Source organism: Euleptes europaea, chromosome 13 (assembly GCF_029931775.1).
Source record: "Euleptes europaea isolate rEulEur1 chromosome 13, rEulEur1.hap1, whole genome shotgun sequence".
Taxonomy (NCBI): domain Eukaryota; kingdom Metazoa; phylum Chordata; class Lepidosauria; order Squamata; family Sphaerodactylidae; genus Euleptes; species Euleptes europaea.
The window spans coordinates 46,367,759-46,390,105 of record NC_079324.1 but is presented as its reverse complement, the minus strand read 5'-3'; the positions used below and the strand labels follow the sequence as shown (position 1 = coordinate 46,390,105).

The following is a 22,347-nucleotide window of genomic DNA, read 5'->3' as shown; positions in this document are numbered from 1 at the left end:
GCTTTTCAGAGCACAGCCTCTCCTGTATTAGAGTGCTCTTTGGGGCAACGACTTTCTGTTATATTCCCCGCCCCATTCTGAGGCTGCCCCGAAGTGGCCCAACTGAGCCCTCTGAGCATGTGTTTAAGAGCTGTGAAATGTCCTGATTTGGTTTTAGAATCATACTGCCTTCTGTCTAGAGATGGGCACGTGTTAAATGGGCAGTTCTGATTCATTGCAAGTCAAGGAATGCTGCTTCCCAAACAGCATTTTGGTTACCTGTTTACAATCTCTGTTAAAAAGGTCTGATCTGATTCCTTAGTGAAGCTGTGTGTGTGTGTGTGTGTGAGAGAGAGAGAGAGAGAGAGAGAGAGAGAGAGAAATTAGCCCCCTTTTCTCTGTTTGGAGAGTCAATTGCCATGGCACATTCATCTGCCAAATCCATGGGGTGGCTTGTTGACTTTAAAGAAAAGAGACCTTTTTTTTTTTGAACACTCTAAACAATTCTGTCCTTTCCAATATGTAATTCCACTGATGCCCCTGCCCAGCTTTGTACTTATAATAGGACTCCCTTGGGTAATTATGTGCTGTACATAAAGCAGATGTGCAATGAGATGGATAACTGCATCCACCCACAAAGAAACGGGAGAGAAAATGAAGCCATCGCTGTTGCCAACATTTGCATTAGTGTTATCTGGCTCCTGTAGTTACAGACCTACAGGGGCTGCTGTTAAAGATTGCATCAATACCTCCCTGTAGGCTCCTGGCTGGCAGCTAATCTATGCAGAAGGGCCAGCAACAGGCCTTAACCTTCTCACAAGGCCAGACATCTGCAAAAGAAATGCTAACCCATTTCTCCCGAGGGTGATAGGCAGCAGAGGTGCCTCAGTTGTGTTCTCCCGTAATGCACTTCAGTTCTTGCCCATCTCTTTACTTGTCTCCTGACTTGAGGGCTTTGCTCGCAAAGCCTTTTCTGCAGGTCCTTGGCCTAACTCAGAGCTCACATGGGAGAAAGTTGCAGAGTTGTTTAAAGAGTAGTGATCAAGGGGTCAAGAGCTGTGTCGGGGGGCAACTGCTGAGAAGGCCTTTGGACAAGGAAATTAGAGTAAGTGGAAACTGGGATTTAAAAAAAATTCCATTGATTTTTCTGCCCTCTCATGACTGTTCTAGAAGGGGAGCTATGTGCATGAGGAAAAGGTTAAAGGTAAAAAAAAAAAAAAAAAGGTAAAGGTCCCCTGTGCAAGCACCTGGTCATTCCTGACCCATGGGGTGACGTCACATCCCGACGTTTACTAGGCAGACTTTGTTTACGGGATGGTTTTCCAGTGCCTTCCCCAGTCATCTTCCCTTTACCCCCAGCAAGCTGGGTATTCATTTTACCGACCTTGGAAGGGTGGAAGGCTGAGTCAACCTCGAGCCGGCTACCTGAAACTGACTCCCGTCGGGATCGAACTCAGGTCGTGAGCAGAGCTTGGACTGCAGTACTGCAGCTTGCCACTCTGCGCCATGGGACAAGTCAAGGAAAAGGTTACCTGCCCAGAATTCTTTCAAGAGTTAAAGGGGAGGACCTGTGGCATTTATCAGTGATAAAATAGCTGATTGGCATGCAGAAGAAGGTCCTAGGTTCAGCGGTTAAAAGGATCAGGTCATGGCTGATGGGAGACACCTCTGCCTGAGAATCTGGATAGCCACTGCCAGTCAGAGTGGACAGCACTGCCCTTGATAGACAATGGCCTCACTTGGTATAAGGCAGCTTCATGTGACTTAGAAGTCTCGCTGCATTCTGCAAGTGGGGATTTTCAGCCTGGAGGCGGTTTAGATTCCGGCTCTGCCATGAACCCGCTGGCCAGCTTGGGCAAGTCTCCTCCAGGCTCAGATTCCTGGTCTGTTGAGAGGGAACAACTGTATTTTTCCTCAGATGATTCTTGTGTAGATTAATGTAACAAAAAACCATCAAGGACTTTGCTGAGTACAGAGTTGAAGAACTCTGTTCTATGGCAGACAAGTACTCTGGGGATCCTTGGGCTGTTGCCATGGCTCCGTGGAAAATGTGACTGAGCATATCTGCTTCAAATGTATCCGTTCGGTTTTATATCAAGCTTATAAATGGACACTTGAAGAAGAAAAGTTGGTTTTTATATGCCGACTTTCTCTACCTTTTAAGGAGAGTCAGATTGGCTTACAATCACCTTCCCTTCCCCTCCCCACAACAGACACCCTGTGAGGTAGGCGGAGCTGAGAGAGCTCAAAGAGAGCTGTGACTAGCCCAAGGTCGCCCAGCTGGCTTCACGTGCAGGAGGGAGGAAACCAACCTGGTTCACCAGATTAGAGTCCGCCGCTCATGTGGAGGAGTGGGGATTAAAACCCGGTTCTCCAGATTAGAGTCCGTCGCTCATAACCACTACACCACGCTGGCTCTCTTGCCTACTGTCCAGCAGTGAATTCAGAATTCTTTGTGGGCAACCAGGCAGGAAAAAGAGCCATCCTCACAGAACTGCAGTTCCCAGAGTTCCCTTGAAGAAGAGAGTGGCTTTAAATTTATGTACAGGTTATGTTCCAAGACCTCGTATTCAGCACCACTGAATCCTAAATCAGAGGCACAGGAGGGGTTTTTTTGCCCTTGTTTTCATTCACAGAGCCATTAGTCTCATATTTCAGTATCTTCTTATTGTGATGTCTCCTGTGTTTTGAGGTATGAGGCCAAGAGAGTGATGCTTAGAGCTGGTGACAGTAGAGCCATCTACCGGATCAGGGCTCTTTCAATCGCTCATTGCAGTTGAGCTCCGCACAATTGGCATACATTTTCCCCTGACACTTTTGATCATTTGCTCCGTTTGATTAAAAGCCCGCACTTGTCTCTGGGTGACGTTTAGAAGTGGACAGGGAAAATGAACTCATTTTTAAACTATCATCAGAGCAGTTTCTAGTGGATGGCTTTGTCCTCCGCTGTTATCATGCAGCAATCTGCGGCAGTTAGCGATGACAGTTAACGGTGAAAATGAGGAAGTGTGTGTGTGTATATAAAGTGCCGTCAAGTTGCAGCCAACTTATGGTGACCCCAGCAAGGGGCTTTCAAGGCAAGTGAGAAGCGGAGGTGGCTTGCCATTGCCTTCCTCTGCAGAGCTGTCCTTGGTGGTCTCCCTTCCAAGTACTGACCCTGCTTAGCTTCCCAGATCTGATGAGATCAGGTTATACCATGCCACCTTCCCTCCTGAAAATGAGGAATTAGGGATTCCTTTACCAAGTTCACAGAATCCATGCCTGGGATTGATTCCCCCCCCCCCCTCTCCAACCATTGCTAACAGTTCCCTAGTATTTTCTACCATCTGACCACTGACTAACTTTTCCTCTCAGTCTCATCTACCAGATTGGGGGGTGGGGGGGGGGAGAAATCCTTTTCCAAGTAGCCACTTAACAACACATTAGTACTTTTAAAAATTGGTGTGTATTTTCAGGTGTTCATAGGTTGTTTTCTTGCCACCTCTGCCTTCCTGTTCTGTTGCACTGACATGAGAGATTCTGTGTCTGTAACAGCACATGTGACAAGCTGGAGCCGTTTTGCAGTTGCTGACAACCTTCAGCTGATATCATCAGACCTCTGGCTTGAACGGGGTAGCCCCAACTTTAGTGAGTTTTTCAAACTGAAAACTCAAGAAGGTTTTTGTGACTTTCTGTTCCCCATCAGCTTTTGGAATTCAATTTCACAATCCTTTCAGCTGCGTTAGAGTTGGTATGTTTGTGTTTGTGCCAGTTATTTTAGAGGTTCCCATTCTTACTTTATCCCAGGCCAGGCCATTTCATCACAACTGATATGCTAGAATACCAGTTACAGGCGACACAGATTTTGCACTTGGAAATAGATTTAAGAAACATAACATAAAAAAATATAAGAAAGGCCATGCTGGATCAGACCAAGGTCCATCAAGTCCAGCAGTCTGTTCACACAGCGGCCAACCAGGTGCCTCTAGGAAGCCTCCAAACAAGACGACTGCAGCAGCACCATCCTGCCTGTGTTCCACAGCACCTAATATAATAGGCATGCTCCTCTGATCCTGGAGTGAATAGGTATGCATCATGACTAGTATCCATTTTAACTAGCAGTCATGAATACCCCTCTCCTCCATATACATGTCCACTCCCCTCTTAAAGCCTTCCAAGTTTCTAAGTACAGAAAGTCATGCCTGAAACTAAGAGTCTTGCGATTCTAAATTTCTTGCCTGTCCTTCAACCTGCCTACCTGCTTTTCTTCAGGTGTTAGATAGTTTGCTGTTCCTTGTTGTCCCTCTGCACAGCTTCATAACCACACATCAGGCCTACTGTTCTGATGCTGAGTTTTCTGTCTTTTTCACCTCATAGTATGGGTCCATACATTCTATGACTCTTTGACATTCCTTCTGCCTTGCCCTCAGTTTCCATGGTATTACCCATTTGGTTTCCTTGGTATTGCCCTCTTGTTAGTTAAGGGTTTTGGCCTATCCTAGTTGTCCCTGAATAGCCCGTGGAAGTGTTCAGGGCTGAGAACAACTTGCTGAAGGCTATGCAATAATCCTGTAGCAGAATTGAGACTTGCATCTCGCTCTGCCTGTAGGAGGGTGGCTCTGCCCGAAGTTCCTGCTCCCTCTTTTTTTGGCATCCCCTGAAAGTATCTGCCTCATCTTATTTATTTATCTATCACAGTTGTATCTGTCATTTTCCCCAGGATGCTCAGGCAGGCATATTTCCCATCAGCCCGGCAGCTAGTGACTCGCTGCCCATACAGTAGATATGTGAAGCTGAGTGGAGATTTGGACCCGATCCATGCCTAGCAGTCTGTCTGCTGTACAAAACTGGCATAACAGTGCCCATTCCATCACCTTCTTTCCCTTGCTGCTCTTGCTATGTCTCTGGTTTCCCTAGCAACCCAGCAGGGAGGCAGCCATCCAGCATCTTCTTTGGGGCTCCCTTCAGGCAACCGTCTCACTTCGCCAGCTCAAGGGGGCTCAGCCTGTCATTCTTCAGCCAATAGATGACCAGTGGGCGCTGACCGACCTGTCATGGATGCCCGACATTGCAATGCCACTTTCGAGCATGGCTGGGTTAGAACGGCCAGTTACCTCCCTGTGAATTTTAAGACACTGTAATCCCCCCCCTACCCTACAGGGTTTTGCTGAAGATGATACTGTCAGTGAAAACAATGTTTTAATGGCTGGGTGACATGAAAGCCCTGGGACTAATGGAACACAACCTAGAAATCGAAGCTGAGTGAATGTTTAAGGCTTCTAGACTGCAATTATGATATAGTCTCTGCCTGCAGCTGTCATTACAATCACCAAATGTCAGCAGCGATTAGTTCTCCCTTGGAAGGTCAAATAACAATGGCGAGGACGTCGGAGAGACAATAGTGAATCCTACCAGCGGGCAAAGCATGGGCAGCCCTTTGCATTTCCTCTAACGCTTTAAGCTTGAACGTAGTAAAAAAATATCGTTCTTTGAGTGTCTTGGTAGACCCTTTCCAGGTTCAATAAGCAAGAAGTTATTTCTGGCAGAGTTCTTTGAGATTTTTCTCTGCTGGAGCTCCATTTCCAGGACCGGCTCCAAATTCTGATATCCTTGGCGAAGACTTGTCAGTAGACCATATTAATGTGAATGGAATGGAGATGGGTGAAGCTTACATTACAAGGGAGAGCTTTAAATTGCCTCCTGCCTGCCCGACTCCTCGGTATTCTAGTTCTTCATGCCTTCTGCACCACATGGACCAGGTCCTGGTCCTGGAACAGCCCAGAGACTGATCCCTCCGCTCCTGTGCACTGCTGCTTGAAATGGAGGTCTCTTACTGATGGAAGATTATCAGCAAAGATGGCAACCGTTTTTTGATAGATATGTATGATTAATGATAGACTTGTTGGAGTCAAGGCTTCAGGATGTGATTGAATATAAGATCTGATTTAGATAGGTTTTTACAAATGTTTGATTATTATTAGTAGTAAGGTAGATGAGATGAGTTTATAAGATTAAATCTGAATAATACTAATTAAAGACTGAATTTTAACACTTGAGATTTATGCTGAGGAGGTGAATATATAGACTGGTTGCATCAGGCACAGATCTGTGTTGAAATGTTATTTTCCTTCCCCCCCACTATTTTCCCCTCCCAATTTCTTTTCTGTAGCCTTATCACAAAAATAAAAATCTAAAAAGGAGAAAAAAATAGATTGAAACAAGTTTCACCTTGCAGTCAAAATTGTGATGTGTCAGAAGAAGTAAATGGGATTGACCCCCCCATCACCACCACCCAAAATGAAATGGAGGTCTGTTCATGTGGCAGACTGACAAAGGCTACAGGTTTGTCTGCCCTCTGAAGAGGGCTCCATTTGAACCCAAGGGTTGGAGCCTCTCTTGGCTGCAGGTCTGTAAAGCCCACATGATTTCTTTAAAGAAGTCATACTTGTCTCATAAGCAGCCCAGAAGGGAAAAAACTGGTCAGCATCTCCAGTGAGGATCTGGATTGAACAGCATCACTTGTTTCTGGGCTGTATCTTGGAGAAACAAGCTAGTCTGAATGCACCCTAATTTATCTGTGACATCTGTCATCTTCTGTTTAATCATATTTATATCCTGTGGCTCTCATTTATGTGAACGTTTGGGGTTAGATTCTTTGTAGGGTTATAATCTTTGACTATCCCTAGAGAGAGAGAGAGAAAGCTTGGCAGGGAATGGATATATTCCAGTTGGGGGAAATTTGTGTTTTTGTAGAAGGGCATCTTGCTGTTGACTCTAGTCATAGGAGCATAAAAAGCACAAGCAGCATCGGCCTTGTACCTATTATATATATTATTTTTATTATGTATGTTTTCTTATTGTACTGAATAAACACTTAATTTTTTTAAAAAGCACAGAACTGCATTGTTAAATCAGACCACACATCATTTCCCAACAACAACCAGCAAGGAGCTTTTGGATGCACAAAAGCAGGAGTATAAATATCTTCTCCTATGGTTTAGTATTTGGAGGTGTACTATCTCTGTCCTTGGAGGTTCCAGTTAGCTGTCTTGGCTAATCACTGTTGATTAAGTCTCTCAGTTGATTTATCGTATCTTTTTTCTCTCTCATGCCATCCATTCCCTCATTTTGTGTGGGTGGTCCACAGTCTCACACACCCAAATGCATTGTGCTCCTCAAGAAAATTTCAGGCCAGCCAGTCCATGCCCATTATCATTCTTATCATCCCCCAGCTTTTCGAGCTTCATATTCAGTTTTGTTAAATTTCATATGTCTTTTGCCCAGTTGCTCCAATTTTTCAGTCACTTTGCATTTGTCGTGTGTTGTTTCCATGTTTTCCTTTCTTGAAAGGGTTCTTAAAATCCAGCAGAACCCATCTCCAAGAACTTGTCCTAAAAGCAGGCAAAGCTCTTCCTTGCTTGTTACAGTCTGCAAGTCACTGGCTCCTTGTTTTCTAAATATTTCTAACAGTTGTTGTGCCTGCCTGTGTGCCAACTTGCAAGTGGGCATAAAATATGACTGCCATGATCTGGCTTCTTATGTGACATTTAAAAAAACCCAGAAGACTTGGCCAATGTTTTTGTTCTTCTGAGGCTGGACCAGCTGTTGTGTGAGGAATTGGTGCCAAGAGGCCTGTCATGTTGCATTTTTCATGTTGTCAAGATTTATAGTGTATTTATTTCTTATGCTAGATGCCGGTGTGACACTTGTACAATGAGGTTCTGAAAACATTGCATAAGCCCCTTTGGGGTGAATTTGGAGGTTGCTGGCCAAATGCTTTGCTCGTGATAGCTTTTGAAACACTTGGTGAGAGCTTAATTTGAGCAAGGGCTCACCAGAGCTTAGCCCCAGAAAATGTGTGAATTCTGGAGCTTAATCCTGGAACCCTAGGAGGAGAGGTTGTGTCTCAATGGCAGAGCATCTGCTTGCCATGATGAAGATTCCAGGTTCAGTCCTTGACATCTGCAGCTAAAAGGATCAGGTGGTAGGTGATGTGAAAGACCTCTACCTAAGACCCTGGAGAGCCACTGCCAGTCTGAGTAGACAGTACTCACTTTGATGGGTCAGCAGTCTGATTCATTATAAGGTAGCTCCATTTGTTCATGTGTGTTCAACATGTGAAGGGAATGATCATGGATCACATTTGCATGATTTGCATGAAGGGAATGATCATGGATCACATTTGAATGATCATGGATCACATTTGCCCTTCCTCTGAGGAACTCACAAGTATGACTGCTTCTTCTAACAGTAGCTTGCATGTGTGAGTGGATGACCATAGACAACATTTCCATACCTCAAATAAGGTTCAGACACCTAGTTTTTTCAAGTATGGATAGATCAAGAGCTAGAAATCTCTCCTTTGTCCTGGGATCTAGTTTTATTTGAGAATCCCACTGTTTCCTGCTACCAGCTGCCATTGCTGAGGCCAATAAAAGGAGGGGATGTCACAGGTAGGCACTATCCATCGTGCCTGGATCGAACTTCAGCTGAGAATCTCTCTCCCAAGGAACATTTTACATTGAATTGTAATTGTTGTTTGTAATGGATTTTGATTGCCGTGAGCCGTTTTGGATGTCAAATTTTAGCAGAAAAGCTTTATAAAGAAATGCTCCAGGCCTTAAGCCTATGTGGGAGCCATAACTTCTAAACTACAAACCCACTTCTTAAGCTCAGATTTGGGCTGGTAAGCTGTGGTCTGTACACGCTCAGAGGTGCCTTTTAACATTACTACTTCATCAGAACTTTCCTGATGTACTGTGGTTTGGAGCTGGTGCAACGTAGTAGCTAAACTTGTGAGCCATGAACGGGGAAGTCTTACCATCCTCCCATCTGCAGAAAGGGGGATAGTAATACTAACCTACCTTAAAGGAATGTTGTCTGAGAAAGTGCATTTTTATGCTTGGACAGTTGCAAAGGTGGGTTGATTTCAAGGTTTGCTACATCTGATGAAGTGGGCCATGGCCCACGAAAACTTCCATGTTGCAGTACTTTTGTTTGGTCTTTATAGTCCCACAAAACTCTCCTAGGTTTATTGAGATATTATCCAGTAAGCTTTCAAGAAGTTATTTGTCTGTGCTAAATATTGCTGTATTATAGTTTCCAAATATTTAATTATATCTCATTCCGATTGAGGTTCCCCTCCCTCTCCAGCAGTCTCTCATCTGAGGGATCAGTCAGTTTTACACCTACCCAGCCTCATCAGTTCTGCAACACCAGGTGTTCCCAAATGGGCCCCATTATTGCTGGCACTGAAGAAAGCTTATGGGGCCAAGGCCAAGCCCTTAGTGTGGCTCCAGTTGATGTCATCAATGACGACTTTGTGAACACGTACCTAACTTATTTTTTAATAATAACCACACTGTGGTGAGGGCTGATTGCTTCTAGGTAAATACTTTGCAAGGGAAAAAAATGTCTCCACTTTCCTCTTGAATGGGGGATAGATGGAAAACAAAACACTGAATGGGATAGATAAAGACCCTAGGAGAGGAATGGTTTCATTGGCAACATTCAACAAACATGATTTAGGGAGGGTTGTGGGGAGCGAAAATCTTTGGCGTTCATCCTAACAACCATGGAAATGAAATGAACAAAGCCAAAGGAATCTGAGAAGCAGAAACAGAGATACTGTGTACAATGGAATATTTTTTAAAAAAAAATATGAAGAAGGAAAGCGTTGGCTCATGAGGCTACATTTGAAAAACGCTGTGCTTTTCAGATACCCTGGCTGGGAAGAGAACCAAGGCTGACCGAAATAACACAGGGACTCTAAGCCCGACTGTAAGAATGGCATTAATTGGATTTACATCAGAAATGGCTCTTGCATTTTAATTCAGAAAGGCAGCAATCCAGAACTAATTTACTGCAGAGTGGTCCTGTTAAAGCTGTTCGGACTGCTCCGGAAGGAGGAGGGATTTATAGTGGATGGCATGTAACATTTTCTCAAGAGGCAAGGAAATGGAAAAGAGACCTGGATGGAGGTGAGAATATAATGGGAGAAAACGAAAGCATTGAGTAGTTCTTTTGTTTTTTACTAATAGAGGTCTCACCTGAAATTTCACAACTAAGTGTACATAGGCTGAAAAAAGAAGCCCGATACAAGACGTTTAAGGGCACAAGCCAGCCACAGTTGGACACTTCAAGGTCCCAGCGATTTCACTGGGCAAGTTAAGCCAAACAGAGAATCACAAACTTGCTTATGCCCCTCATACCAGGGATCACTCACTACCTGAATTGCCCCTCAACATACTATATTATGCAGTTCTGATGGTACCTGTTATATGTTGATGTTGTAATTGGTTATTCTTCAGTAGCATCCAGATGGGCAGCCCTGTTTGTCTGCAGCAGCAAAATGGGGCAGGAGTCCAGTGGCACTTTAAAGACTAGCAGAATTTATCCCAGCAGAAGCTTTTGTGAAACAGAGCTTGCTTCATCAGATACATAGGAGTGTAGATCGATCAGGTCCAATTTATATATACGGTACAACAGAAAGGGGAGGAGGTATGTTTCAGTATCTTGTCATCCACTGATATAAGTACCTGATTCGAGGTGTTTTTGTTGTTAAAAATTATACTAGACTGCCTTACAGTATGTTAGCTGTTTGAAATACATTTAAGCGACTTCAGTGTGCGAAATGGCAAGCTGTGCTCAGCGGGGTGCTTTACTGTTCATGCCTTTAGCCTCATGGGCACTAGGGACCAGTTGCATCCATTTCCCAAGAGATCTAATTTCCAGAGACCCTTAGGGTGAGAGGGGAACATTTAAGGAGGACAACCCTAGTTTCTTGTTGCCAACCTCCAGGTGGTGGCTGGAGATCTCTTGGGATTACAACTGATCTCCAGGTGATAGAGATCATTTCCCCTGGAGAAAATGGCTGCTTTGGAAGGTGGACTCTGTGGCATTATACCCCACTGAAGTCCCTCCCTCCCCAAACCCCACCCTCCTCAGGCCCCATCCCTAAAATCTCCAGGTATTTCCTGATCTGGTGCTGGCAACCCTATTTATCGCATCAATAACACTTTAACATGGAATTCACAAAAGGCAAAAATAGGGGCAGCTTACAAAGAACTGACACCAGAAAACAGGAGCTATCCATTGTAGCTGGGAATAACATATGCTGTCTCCCACTGAAATGCATGGGATTTACAATGCACACCTCAGATGTCATGTCCCACTGTCTTTGCTGGGACCTGTTCCCTAGGAAATGTGTTTAGGAGTTGTAACTTTGTTGGATCTTGTCCCAGTTCTTTAGCTCAAGACAATCAGGATTTCCCCCCAAGATTACCGGTAATTCATACCCTATTTATTCTACTTTAATTAAGTTTCCTTATTTCTAGGGAGATGAGAATTTAGTAAAAATAAATGTGAAAGCTGAGGGGGGAAATGAAAGGGGAAACATTAGCAGTTCACATTAATAATGCATACATTAAAAGCCTCTTGGGAAAACAAGTTTAAAACCTCTTTCTAAAATGTGCAAAATATGAAGCAATTTTCCCCCCAGTTAATAAGGCCCAATGTGGAATAGTGTCTGTGCTTTGGAATTAAGCTTTCTGAAAATTTCAGTCTTCATTTCTTTTAACAAAAAATTGCAGACTTCAAGCCCTCATGGCTGCATGCAGATTTGTTGCTGGTGCAGAGACTCTAGTTTGCACATGAAGTTTCCTCAATCACAAAAGCTTCTCCATTCACTTCAGTGGAGGGGACCATGTGACTCACGCATAGGGATGCAAATACATGGAAGTGAATGGGGAAACCTGACTTGTGAGAGCCAGCGTGGATGAGAGCCAGCATGGTGTAGTGGTTAAGATCAGTGGATTGGAGAGGTGGAGTCTGATCCTGAGAACCAGGTTTGATTCCCCACTCCTCCACATGAGGAGGCGGAACTGGTGAACTGGATTTGTTTCCCCACTCCTACACACGAAGCCAGCTGGGTGACCTTGGGCAAGTCATGCTCTCTCAGCCTCACCTACCTCACAGGGTGTCTGTTGTGTGGAGGGGAAGGGAAGGTGATTGTAAGCCAGTTTGATTCTGCCTTAAGTGGTAGAGAAAGTCGGCATATAAAAACCAACTCTTGTTCTTCTTCTTCTTGTTGTGTGAGAGCTCCATGTGGGTAACATGGTACAGATGAGGCTCTGAGTCAAGATGAGCATGTAGAAAAGTTCAGTCTTGTTCTGAAGGCTGAGCAGAAAGACTTCTATATGAGCTGATGGATGGATGGATGGATGGATGGATGGCCTGGCTTAGGGTGAAGATTTTGTATCCTATCTCTGCTGTGAGCCCTCAAGATATAAGAAGGAAAAAATTAAAATAAAGAAAATGGTCAGCATTGAGTGCTGAACCTTACAGTTCCCATAGTTCTGTTTCTACAATCTGCCCTAATGGGACAAGCTAGCAAGTGTATTGTCAGAGTGGAAGTGTGGGCATTTCTAGGATGTGCTCAATGTTTGAAGGGCTATGATGAGGCTCAACAATGCTGGTCAGCGACATTTGCACACAGTGGACACATACACAGTTTTGTATTTAAAAGTCCTGCTAGCTCAGAGCAGGCCAAATGCCCGTCTAGTCCAGTGTCCTGTTTCCCAGTGGCCAGTGGATGTGTCTCCGAATCCCACAAGCAGGGCATGAAAGCAGTGGCCATCTCCTAGTGTTCCCCTCCCTCCGTAAGTGGTACTCAGGTGCATGCTACCTCTGATCGTGGACATTCTGTTTAATTGTTGTGGCTAATGACTACTGATAAACTACTCTTCCACAAATCCCCTTTTCAATTAAGCCAGTTGCCATCACTGGGCTCAAAAGTTAACTGTTTGTGAAGAGGTACTTTTCTCTGTTCCAAATCTACTGCCAGTCTGTCTCAGAATCCTCTGTTTGCACCAAGCAAAGGTTCAGGGGAGGAGGGGAGAATTCAGAAATTTCATGTCATTAAAATAATTAGAAAGCCAAAGAGAGCCAATGCAGAACAGTAGAGAGAGGGATCTAGCTCTCCAGTTCTCCATGTGGAATCATGTTGCACATAATGACTTTTATGTTTGGTTCAGTTTTGTATTGATTAGTTGCAATTGCTTTGGGCAATGGTGTCACTTTGCTTGAACATGGCATTAGAAAGGTAAGAGATGAATGAATGAAGATAATATTTTATATTGCGCTGGGGCAATCGGGTCTGGGATTTCACCCCAACCCTGCACATTTATTTTTTTTGTGAATGTGCCAGCGGACATAGACATAGGTGAATTAGGAGAGCACCCTCAAAGAATATCCTCAGTGTCCAGATCATGAATGTTCATATTTCTTTGGAAAATTGTTTCTGCTTGTGTATGTTTGGTTTTGTTTTCTGCAATCTTAATGGAGGTTTTGCTTTGATGAGTCGGAATGCACATTCTCTTTCCTGTTCTTTCTACGCCAGCATGGTGTGGTGGTTAGGAGCGATGGGCTATAATCTGGAGCACCCGGTTTGATTCCCCACTCCTCCACATGAGCAGCAGACTCTAATCTGGAGAAGTGGTTTGGTTTCCCCACTCCTCTGCATGAAGCCTGCTGGGTGACCTTGGGCTAGTCACAGCTCTCTCAAAATTCTCTCAGCCTCACCTATCTCAACAAGGTGTCTGTTGTGGGGAGGGGAAGGGAAGGCGATTGTACGCCGCTTTGAGACTTCGAAAGGTAGAGAAAAGCGGGGTATAAAAACCTACTGTTCTTGTTCAAGTCAGTATGGAAAAGGGCTGTACCTAAGCAATTGCTGGGAGTGGGAGAGAGGGGATGCATAAAAACCAACGAGTGCCCTAGGATTCCATCTAATGCTGCCTATAAAAAGCAGCTTTTCAAATGCAATCTGGGAAGACAAGCAGAGGGCTGCCAAACTCGAAGTGTTTCAAGAGAACTGATTGCATGTATTTATAGAAGGACTAATTCATTTTTACCAGGCAGATTGTTCACTTGCTGCTGCCCTATTAAGTCTGGGGTACAGCTAATAACTACTCTGCCACGCACACTACCCAGATTCATTTTGATAGCACATTTTAATCTCTTGCACTCGTGCCTTTTGAACAGCTCAATTAGGAGGTTTCAGGCTCCCCCTAGCGCCATTTCCCTGTCTGGTTTGGGCTCCACAATAGCTGCATTTGAGTCTGTACTGGACATCTGCAGCACCAAGATTTTGTTGGCTTTTTTAGAATCCTTCCATTGGGGCCTGCTTAAGATCAGGTTGTCAAAATTCACTTCTCCCTCTTACAACACTGCACTGTCTCTCGGGGCTCTCAAACCATCAGATCCAGAGATGGGTATAGCGATCCACTTGAGCAAGGAATGTGGCTCTTCTTTGCTCACCACCACCACCACCCCCCCAGCAGTCATTTCCAACCCTGGGAAAGTTGATTTCTGGGGTCGGAGGACCCACATAGAGTAGTAGGAGTCAAAATTTCTGTTCCTGCCTCTTCCATCAGCTGAGTTACACATATGGAAGATAGAGAAGGGAGTCTTTTTTGTAACTGCAGCACACTGACCCACATGGCTATTATTCTTTGTAGGCCCCACAACACTGGGAATCCACTTTCCTGGGACTGGAAGGGGCGGCTGGGGAAAGAGAAGGCCGGGGAAAGTGTGTTCCACTGTCTGATTATTGGATCCAATCTCCAGAATCTGAGAATCAGATTTAACATGGGCCATTTAAAGTGCTGTTCAGCCTGATTCCTGCTGGCTCTGTGAACGTGTGGAAGACAGAAGTACAAATTTAAATGTGTTTGTACTAGTTGGCCCTCAGGCAGGTTTAAAATTGCAGGTTCTAGCTGGAGATCTCCTGCTATTACAACTGATCTCCAACCGATAGAGATCAGTTCGCCTGGAGAAAATGGCCGTTTTGGCCATTGGACTCTATGGCATTGAAGTCCCTCCTCTCCCCGAACCCCACCCTCCTCAGGCTCTGCCCCAAAAACCTCCCGTCGGTGGCGAAGAGATAACCCTAGCCTTGCTGTGATTTCTGTCTCTTGTGAGATGTTCAATCTGAGGCTTATTTTTATTTGTCCTTCCTCCAGGGTGGGGTAACATTTCAACTGGGAAAATCATATCTTGCAAATGGTGGTTACGGGGACAGTCCCCAAGTGATAATTAAAGTGCTTTGAGGTGGGCCTTCATTTAAACTTGGAGGTGACCTCCTCACTTCTGTTCTTGTGAGCGGTTTTCCACGGGAGAGAAGGACCTGTGAATTGACTCCTCCTGTATTCTGCTGCTCAGACAAGGGAAGCATTTGCGTTATTTGTGGAAATGGGCAGATGATGGATCGTAAGAATCCGCTCTGAAAGAAAGGCGATATTGATTTGTTGCTTGTTTGGAGTCGTATACCACCCTCTCCTGAGGGCTCAGGGCAGCTCTCTGCCGTTTAGTTGGATGTGTTTCTTAAACAGCTTACTAAAAATTGACCGCATCAATAGACCCAGGAAGGAAGAAGTGAGGGGAGAGAAACAGGGAGAAAAACAGCAGCCATCCAATACATGGAGAATGCTTAGTTCCCCTGAATGTGGGTGAATGGATCAGCAGGAACAATGGGAAAGTGATTGACAAGCAAGTGTGTGATGCTTTCTTTGCCTGTTTCCCTCGTGCAGGCATGAAGTAGTGTCTCTACACCCCCACCCCAGTTTTCCTCCCTGTATCCCTTGGCTCTCCCATCTAGAGCAGTTAATCTCAAGCTCTTGGTTAAACCAGGCCAGAACATGTGCAATCTTGCCATGCATACAACTTTAGCGTGCCAGCATTACGCCTGCCTCGGCTACAGATATCCAAGGTGCTAACATTGCACTTATAGCAGCTGAGGGTTCAGTGTAATGAAGGCGCTGCTCGCATGCAACATTATGTGGGGCAGTTCCTCTTGTCTGCCAGCAGCACTCTAAATTGAGAGTCCCCTGGGCCTTACGGTATGGGAGGCATCAGCCCCGCTGCTCTGGGAGCCAGAAGAAGAAAAGTTGGTTTTTATATGCCGACTTTCTCTACCACTTAAGGGAGACTCAAACCGGCTTACAATCACCTTCCCTTTCCCTCCCCATAACAGACACCCTGAGAGGTAGGTGGGGCTGAGAGAGCTCTTAATAGAACGGTAACTTGCCCAAGGTCACCCAGCTGGCTTCGTGTGTAAGAGTGGGGAAACAAATCCAGTTCACCAGATTAGCCTCTGCCACTCATGTGGAGGAGTGGGGAATCAAACCCGGTTCTCCAGATCAGAGTACACTGCTCCAAACCACCGCTCTTAACCACTACACCACGCACACAGCAGCACCTTCATCTTTCTGCCTCCTTCACCACCTCTGACTCCCACAGTGCAGTGAGAGAAGCAAAGCCCTGCAGCTCTCAAAGGTACAGGATGCGGTCCACGCATTTTCTTCCAGGCCTTGCTTTTCAGGGCGTGTTGACTCCATTGCAGTTCCTTTCGCCACCTTAACTTTCAGCCAAGCTTTCTTCCTGTTCAGTTCTCCTGTTTATCTACTTTTCCACCTGTCAACATCATATATTTCTTCCCCTCTTTAGGCCTTGTGAGAATAGCCCTTCTTTTCCTCTCCTCTTTCCTCTTTCGCCTGAGATAACCTACACTTTCCTCAGGTTTTTTTGGGTTGTTGTTCACTGCCTCCTCTGTTGCCTTCCTTTAGCCTGGCTCTGGCTCCCTTACCTTCTTACCTCTTAGAACTATTTGTGCTGAGCAATCCAATCTTCCTTTCCAGACCAGGTAACATCTCCTATCCCTAGGGCATAGTCTGGGCTTCCTCAGCCAAACTGACCCATAGCTCTGGGCTTTTTCTGGCATTACCACTAGTGACATAGGAGCCAAATAAGAGGACCCCATGATGGGGCTTCCTCCCACTTCAGTGTTTCTCCAGTTTCTGGAAGGGGCAGTGCTGATATGGGAAGGGGACATGGCATGGATTCCTCCTATGTGACTGCAGGCTTCTGACATGGTGTTAAAGGTAACGCCAAAAGGGTAATTCAGCCCATGGTGGCTGAACATTGCAAATACTCTATCGCTGACAGCTCTCCTCGGAAGATAGATGTCGATGAATCACTTCAGCTCAGCCAAGGGGTGACAGAGGCGTCTGTCCCATTACGTGCCATAGCACATTGCAGTATACATATTTACGGATGAATATGCTACTCCTGGGAGTTTTTCTCCCCTGGATGCCACAGGTACTTGGCAACAGTACTATGTGCTGATCGCATGCTCTGCCTCATTTTGTAGGAGCTCCTCAGAGATGATGTCTGCTCTGCCCTGGAAGAAGTAGTGGAACACGAGGAGCCGTTGAGTGCCAAGACGATTCCAGCAAAGGTAAATGTAATGTTTCCATTAAGCACCTGTTACACGCATCCCAATGTGCTTAAGTTAGTAGCTCCCAACATGGGAGGCAACAGAGCATGTTGGCATGAGGGTACTACATTGATTGCTATGTAAGATTTGAGTTTCTTTGAAGTTTGGAATTTCCTGGGTTGTGTCTTCTTGGCCCAAAGACAGGGCTTAAGCCATGCATGCCATACTCTATCCATTGGTCTGCAGTGCCTCTCTACACAAAGCCTTCCTTCCACTTCTGTTAGAGGTATCTTCCTTTTCAAATTCAGTACTGGGTTACTTGGAGCTTGCCAGGCCATAATATTTTAAATTTGATTTCCAGTTGGCATTTTGCAGCATGTTAAATGGGTGTGTTTTGCTTGTTAAATATTTATATAATGAAATTTTAATTTCCCCCCCTCGTTCTGGACAAATTTCAAGAGAAACACATTTGAAAGTATTTGTTCTGTTTTTAATATTTGGCTGCTGTGGTGGTGAAACAATCAGGTCTAAAAGTAGAAAAGTATGAAGCTCCTCTGAATAATTTATTAGATTTGTCGAGATGCCTTTGGCTTTTCCTTCATCAGATATTTTACTTGAGCCGAATCATCTCTAAATTTGTTTTGTCATTACTGACCACCTTGGTATCTAGAATGCCCCTGTCAGAAGACTGATCAAAACTTTTGGCCTCACTTGAAATCCAGCAATACTTTCTCTCAAGAGAGGTTCTCAAATTTGCTCTGAACTTTTATGGCAGTTCTGTCTACAAGTAGCTGCTAAGCTGTTTTTGGCTGTTGCCTTTAGTTATTTGCTCTGTCCATTACAAATAAACTTTTGTTGCATTGATTACAGCTTATGGTGACTTTATGAGAGGGAACGTGCTGATTGGTCCATTCACCAGCACATCTCAGTGTTGTAATAATAGTTCTCTTCAACTGTCCTCAGATTGGCTGGGTAAATGTGTGTTAAAGTGATGACACAGAGACCAAATTCCTAGATGCCATAAATGGGTGTGCCTTAGAAGAGTTATTAATGGAAAAAATTAGAGGGAAGGGGGTCCTGACCTGGGATGAGGACCTTGTGCAAGATGTGAGTTTTGTGTAAATGGAAAGTTGCCCAACCTAGCCACGTTTGTAGAAGAGGAAACTTCTACAAATTGAGTTGTTCAGTCCAATGGAAGTTGGGGGCGGGGGGGGGGGTTATCTCATTTCTTCAGGATGCTGGGAAGTTATTTAAATCCACAATAACTGAAGCTCAGGTAGAATGTATATGTCGGATTAGGAAAGGTACTACCAAATCTAGGAGGACATAAGTGTGGTTAACAAGCAAAGTCAGGAAGCCATAAAAGGCAAAAAGGCTTCCTTTAAAAAGTGGAAGTCTTGCCCCAATGAGGTGCATAAGAAGGAGCACAGGATTTGGCTAAACAAGTGTAAAGTGATGGTGAGGCAAAAAATTGAATAACCAGTCAGCAAGAGCATCGCTAAGTTTCAGTTCTCAAAAACTTGTTTTTTAAGTCATTGGGGTGACCTTGGGCCAGTGTGTGTCAGACTAACCTGCCTCTAAAGTAATTGCAAGGATGAAACAGAAGAAGGGTATAACATGTACACCACCCTGAACTCCTAGAAGAGAGGGTGAGATAAAAGTGTGATAGGTTGGTATTGCTGACGGTCGTTTCCTTTATGCCGGATCATTTCGTTCTCTGCAGGAGCCTGAGAAGAAACCTGTACATTTTAGGTACTTAGAAAAGGATCTGAGAAACCTCCATAAAGACCTTGTACACACAAGGTAAGAACAATGATGTCACAGTACATGATAAAAGGGAAAGGTCTGAAGGCACACAATAAAGCTTCCACTCTGAAGCTAAGTAGTCTGGATATGGTCAGTGCCGAAATGAGAGGCAGCACAAAAAGTGTATGTTTTCTGTAGAGCCAGCGTGGTGTGGTGGTTAAGAGTGGTGAGCTCTAATCTGGAGAACCGGGTTTGATTCCCCACTCCTCCACATGAGCAGCGGACTCTAAATCTAATTTGGTGAACCTGGTTTGTTTCCACACTTCTACACATGAAGACTACTGGGTGACCTTCGGCTAGTCACAGCTCTGTCCAGACTCTCTCAGCCCACCTATCTCACACACATGAACACACATGAAGCTGCCTTATACTGAATCAGACCCTTGGTTCATCGAAGTCAGTTTTGTCTACTCAGACCGGCAGTGGCTCTCCAGAGTCTTTCACATCACCTACTTGTCTAGTCCCTTTAACTGGAGATGCCGGGGATTGAACCTGGGACCTTCTGCATGACCAAAAAATTCTGTACCACTGAGCCATGGCCCCACCTCACAAGGTGTCTGTTGTGGAGAGAGGAAGGGAAGGAGATTGTAAACCAGTTTGAGACTCTTTAAAAGGTAGAGAAAATTGGGGTATAAAAACCAACTCTTCTTCTACTTCTTCCTGAGTGCCTTGACAGAAATGAATGGCTCCTGTGAAGAAAGTAAAGGAGCGCACTTGAGGATGCCATTTACAGTAGAAGATAACCCTGCTGCCTGGCCTTGGTGACCCCACTCTCCAGGCCAAGGGATGATTTTTTGGCCCAGATTGCAGCCTCTTTGTTCCATAGAACTCTGTGGGAGTCTCTTGAGAACTGTTCTAGAACCTGCCTATATAGCCTCCCCATTTTGGTGGCAAGGACTGTGGTTCAGAAGTAGCATACCTTCTTTGTGAAGCAGAAGGTCCCGGATTCAGTCTCTGGCAGCCTCACTTTAAAGATCTCAGGCAGAATACGTTAGGCATGTCTCTCCTCTACCTGAGAGCGTGGAGAGCCACTGCAACTCAGATGAGAAAACACTGGACCAAGTAGAACAATGGTCCAGTTTCACCTCTTGGCCCCTCCCTGGCTTGTGTTTTTTTGTATGCGATAATAGCGTAAAATGTCTTTCAGATTGCTGTTGCTCATTAACTTCATCTCAGTAGGAGCCATTTCTTCCTACATAGCATCCTTTGAGCCTCCTGATGTTTGATTGCTTAGTGGCTTTTGTATAAATAGTATATGGAATGCCTTTTGTTGAATCAGACCACAGATCCTTCTAGATTTGTACTAACCTGTCTTGAATCTGGCGACCCAGCTCAGGATCTGCCAATCTTTACTTGAATAAGGGCTACTTCTGAGTAATATAACTCAAGCTACTTTCCCCCTGCCCTGGCATGTTACCAAATTTTGTTGTGCCCTAGAAACAGAACATGGGCTAGGAAAAGCACCAAAAATGATGCTATTAGCTGAGCAGCCTGAAGAAAATTCAAGAAAACATTTTTTTAAAGCATAGAGTAGATCTTTTTGTGATCTTTTCTCGGGTCTTCTAGGGAATGCATAAGCTACTCTGCAGCAGCCAGTAAACTATTGGTAGGTCATAGGCTACCCAACCCACTTACCCAAGTGTCCTTAATATGTGTTGGGATGTAAGCCTATTGATAAGTAAATACAGTGAAATGTGTGTGCTAAGTGCCGTCAAGTTGCTTCTGACTCATGGTGAACCTATGAATCAAAGTCCTCCAAAATGTCCTATCTTAGCCTTGCTCAGATCTTGCAAATTGAGGTTGTGGCTTCCTTTATTGAGTCAATCCATCTCTTGTTGGGTCTTCCTCTTTTCCTGCTGCCCTCAACTTTTCCTAGCATGATGGTCTTTTCCAGTGACTCTTGTCTTCTCATAATGTGACCAAAATACGATAGCCTCCGTTTAGTCATTTTAGCTTCTAGGGTCAGTTCAGGCTTGATTTGATCTATAACCCACTGATTTTTTTGTTTTGTTTTTTGGCAGTCCACAGTATCCGTAACACTCTCCTCCAACGCCACATTTCAAAGGAATCTACAGTGAAATAGATACTCTGTATTCCCACTTTATTTATTTGTATCCTGCTTTTCAGCCCAGTCTTCGCAGAGCTGCTCAGAGCAATTAAAATAAAAAAACCACAGATAGAAGGTGGTAGGAATAAGCAACTTGTGTATAGCAAGCTCTTCTGCCTCCTGGCAGTTGTTGTCACAGTCCAGGTTTGCAGACCCTTCCTTCCAGAGGGCGGGGAGCAGAAGGGCTTGCAGGTGGACTGACAGTCAAGTTGACACCCCACAGGCTGGCAGATGGGAATGGTGCCAGCCCTCAGGAGCAGCCCTTTCACTGCTCTGCACGTTTTCCCCATGACCGATGTACATATTTATTCCCTACACAGAGAAACAATAATGTAGGGAAAATGTCATGTATCAAGTGGCCATTGGGAACGACACTTTAAAGTTGAGCAGAGGTCGCTCGAGCAGACTTAGAGCTTCATTTGTATGCTGTTTGCAGGGGGACAGCTCCTTTGGTCTTTTTGCATTCCTTAATTTGAATATTAGTCTAACACTTATAACACAAGCATCAAATGGCAGTACAAATGTCATGATTTACTGCCCCTCTGGTTTAGAAACAGCCTTCTGCAAATAAACACTGATAAATTGCCTCTTCCGTAGCATAGAAGGGCACACATTATAACACCAGTGTTTCCACCAGAGTAACTTAGTTAAAAACCTTTGCAAGACATTCTGCAGCAAACGACCCAAGTGAGCAAAATAATGAAGGCAGATACTTATTGGTCTTAGGGGAATTATAAACCTTGACCTGCCCAGATATTGTAGCTTAATTCTCCAGAATGGCTAGCTCAGGTTTTCTTACATTAACTTTAATTATGGGGTTTGAGGTATGCATGTATGTGTGTGTGTGTGGAGGGGAGTGTTATACTCAATACTGGGCAGGCATTGAGGAAGTGTAGGTTTATGATCAGGAGCAAAACAGCAAGTTGTCCTGGGTTAAGGAGCTCTAGGGAGCATCTGGATGTCCTGAAATTGTAGTTGCTGGCACTGACTGACAACTGACAGTTTTGGTGCCGTTAGGTTCCACCATTTTCCAGAAAATAGGTTGGATCCAACCAACTTTTCTCCTGGTGAAAAAAGGAGAAAAGTGTCCCCTTTGACCACCAAAAAGGCAATGCTAGGGCTCATGGGAACAGCACAGATAAGGGCCCTGTGGGATGGGGGCTGTAGCAAGGACGATAACAAGAAGAAGAGGAGGAGTTGGTTT

The 22,347-nt window shown here is 44.7% G+C and overlaps 1 protein-coding gene across 1 annotated transcript in view; it reads left to right on the top strand.

Moving 5' to 3' along the window:
- Positions 1-22,347, top strand: part of CCDC60 (coiled-coil domain containing 60) — a 62,079-nt gene that overhangs the window by 938 nt on the left and 38,794 nt on the right. The window contains exons 2-3 of the mRNA XM_056859742.1: positions 17,165-17,251; positions 18,954-19,033. Of these exons, the coding sequence (XP_056715720.1) occupies positions 17,165-17,251; positions 18,954-19,033 (167 nt within the window). The remainder of the gene's footprint in view (positions 1-17,164; positions 17,252-18,953; positions 19,034-22,347) is intronic.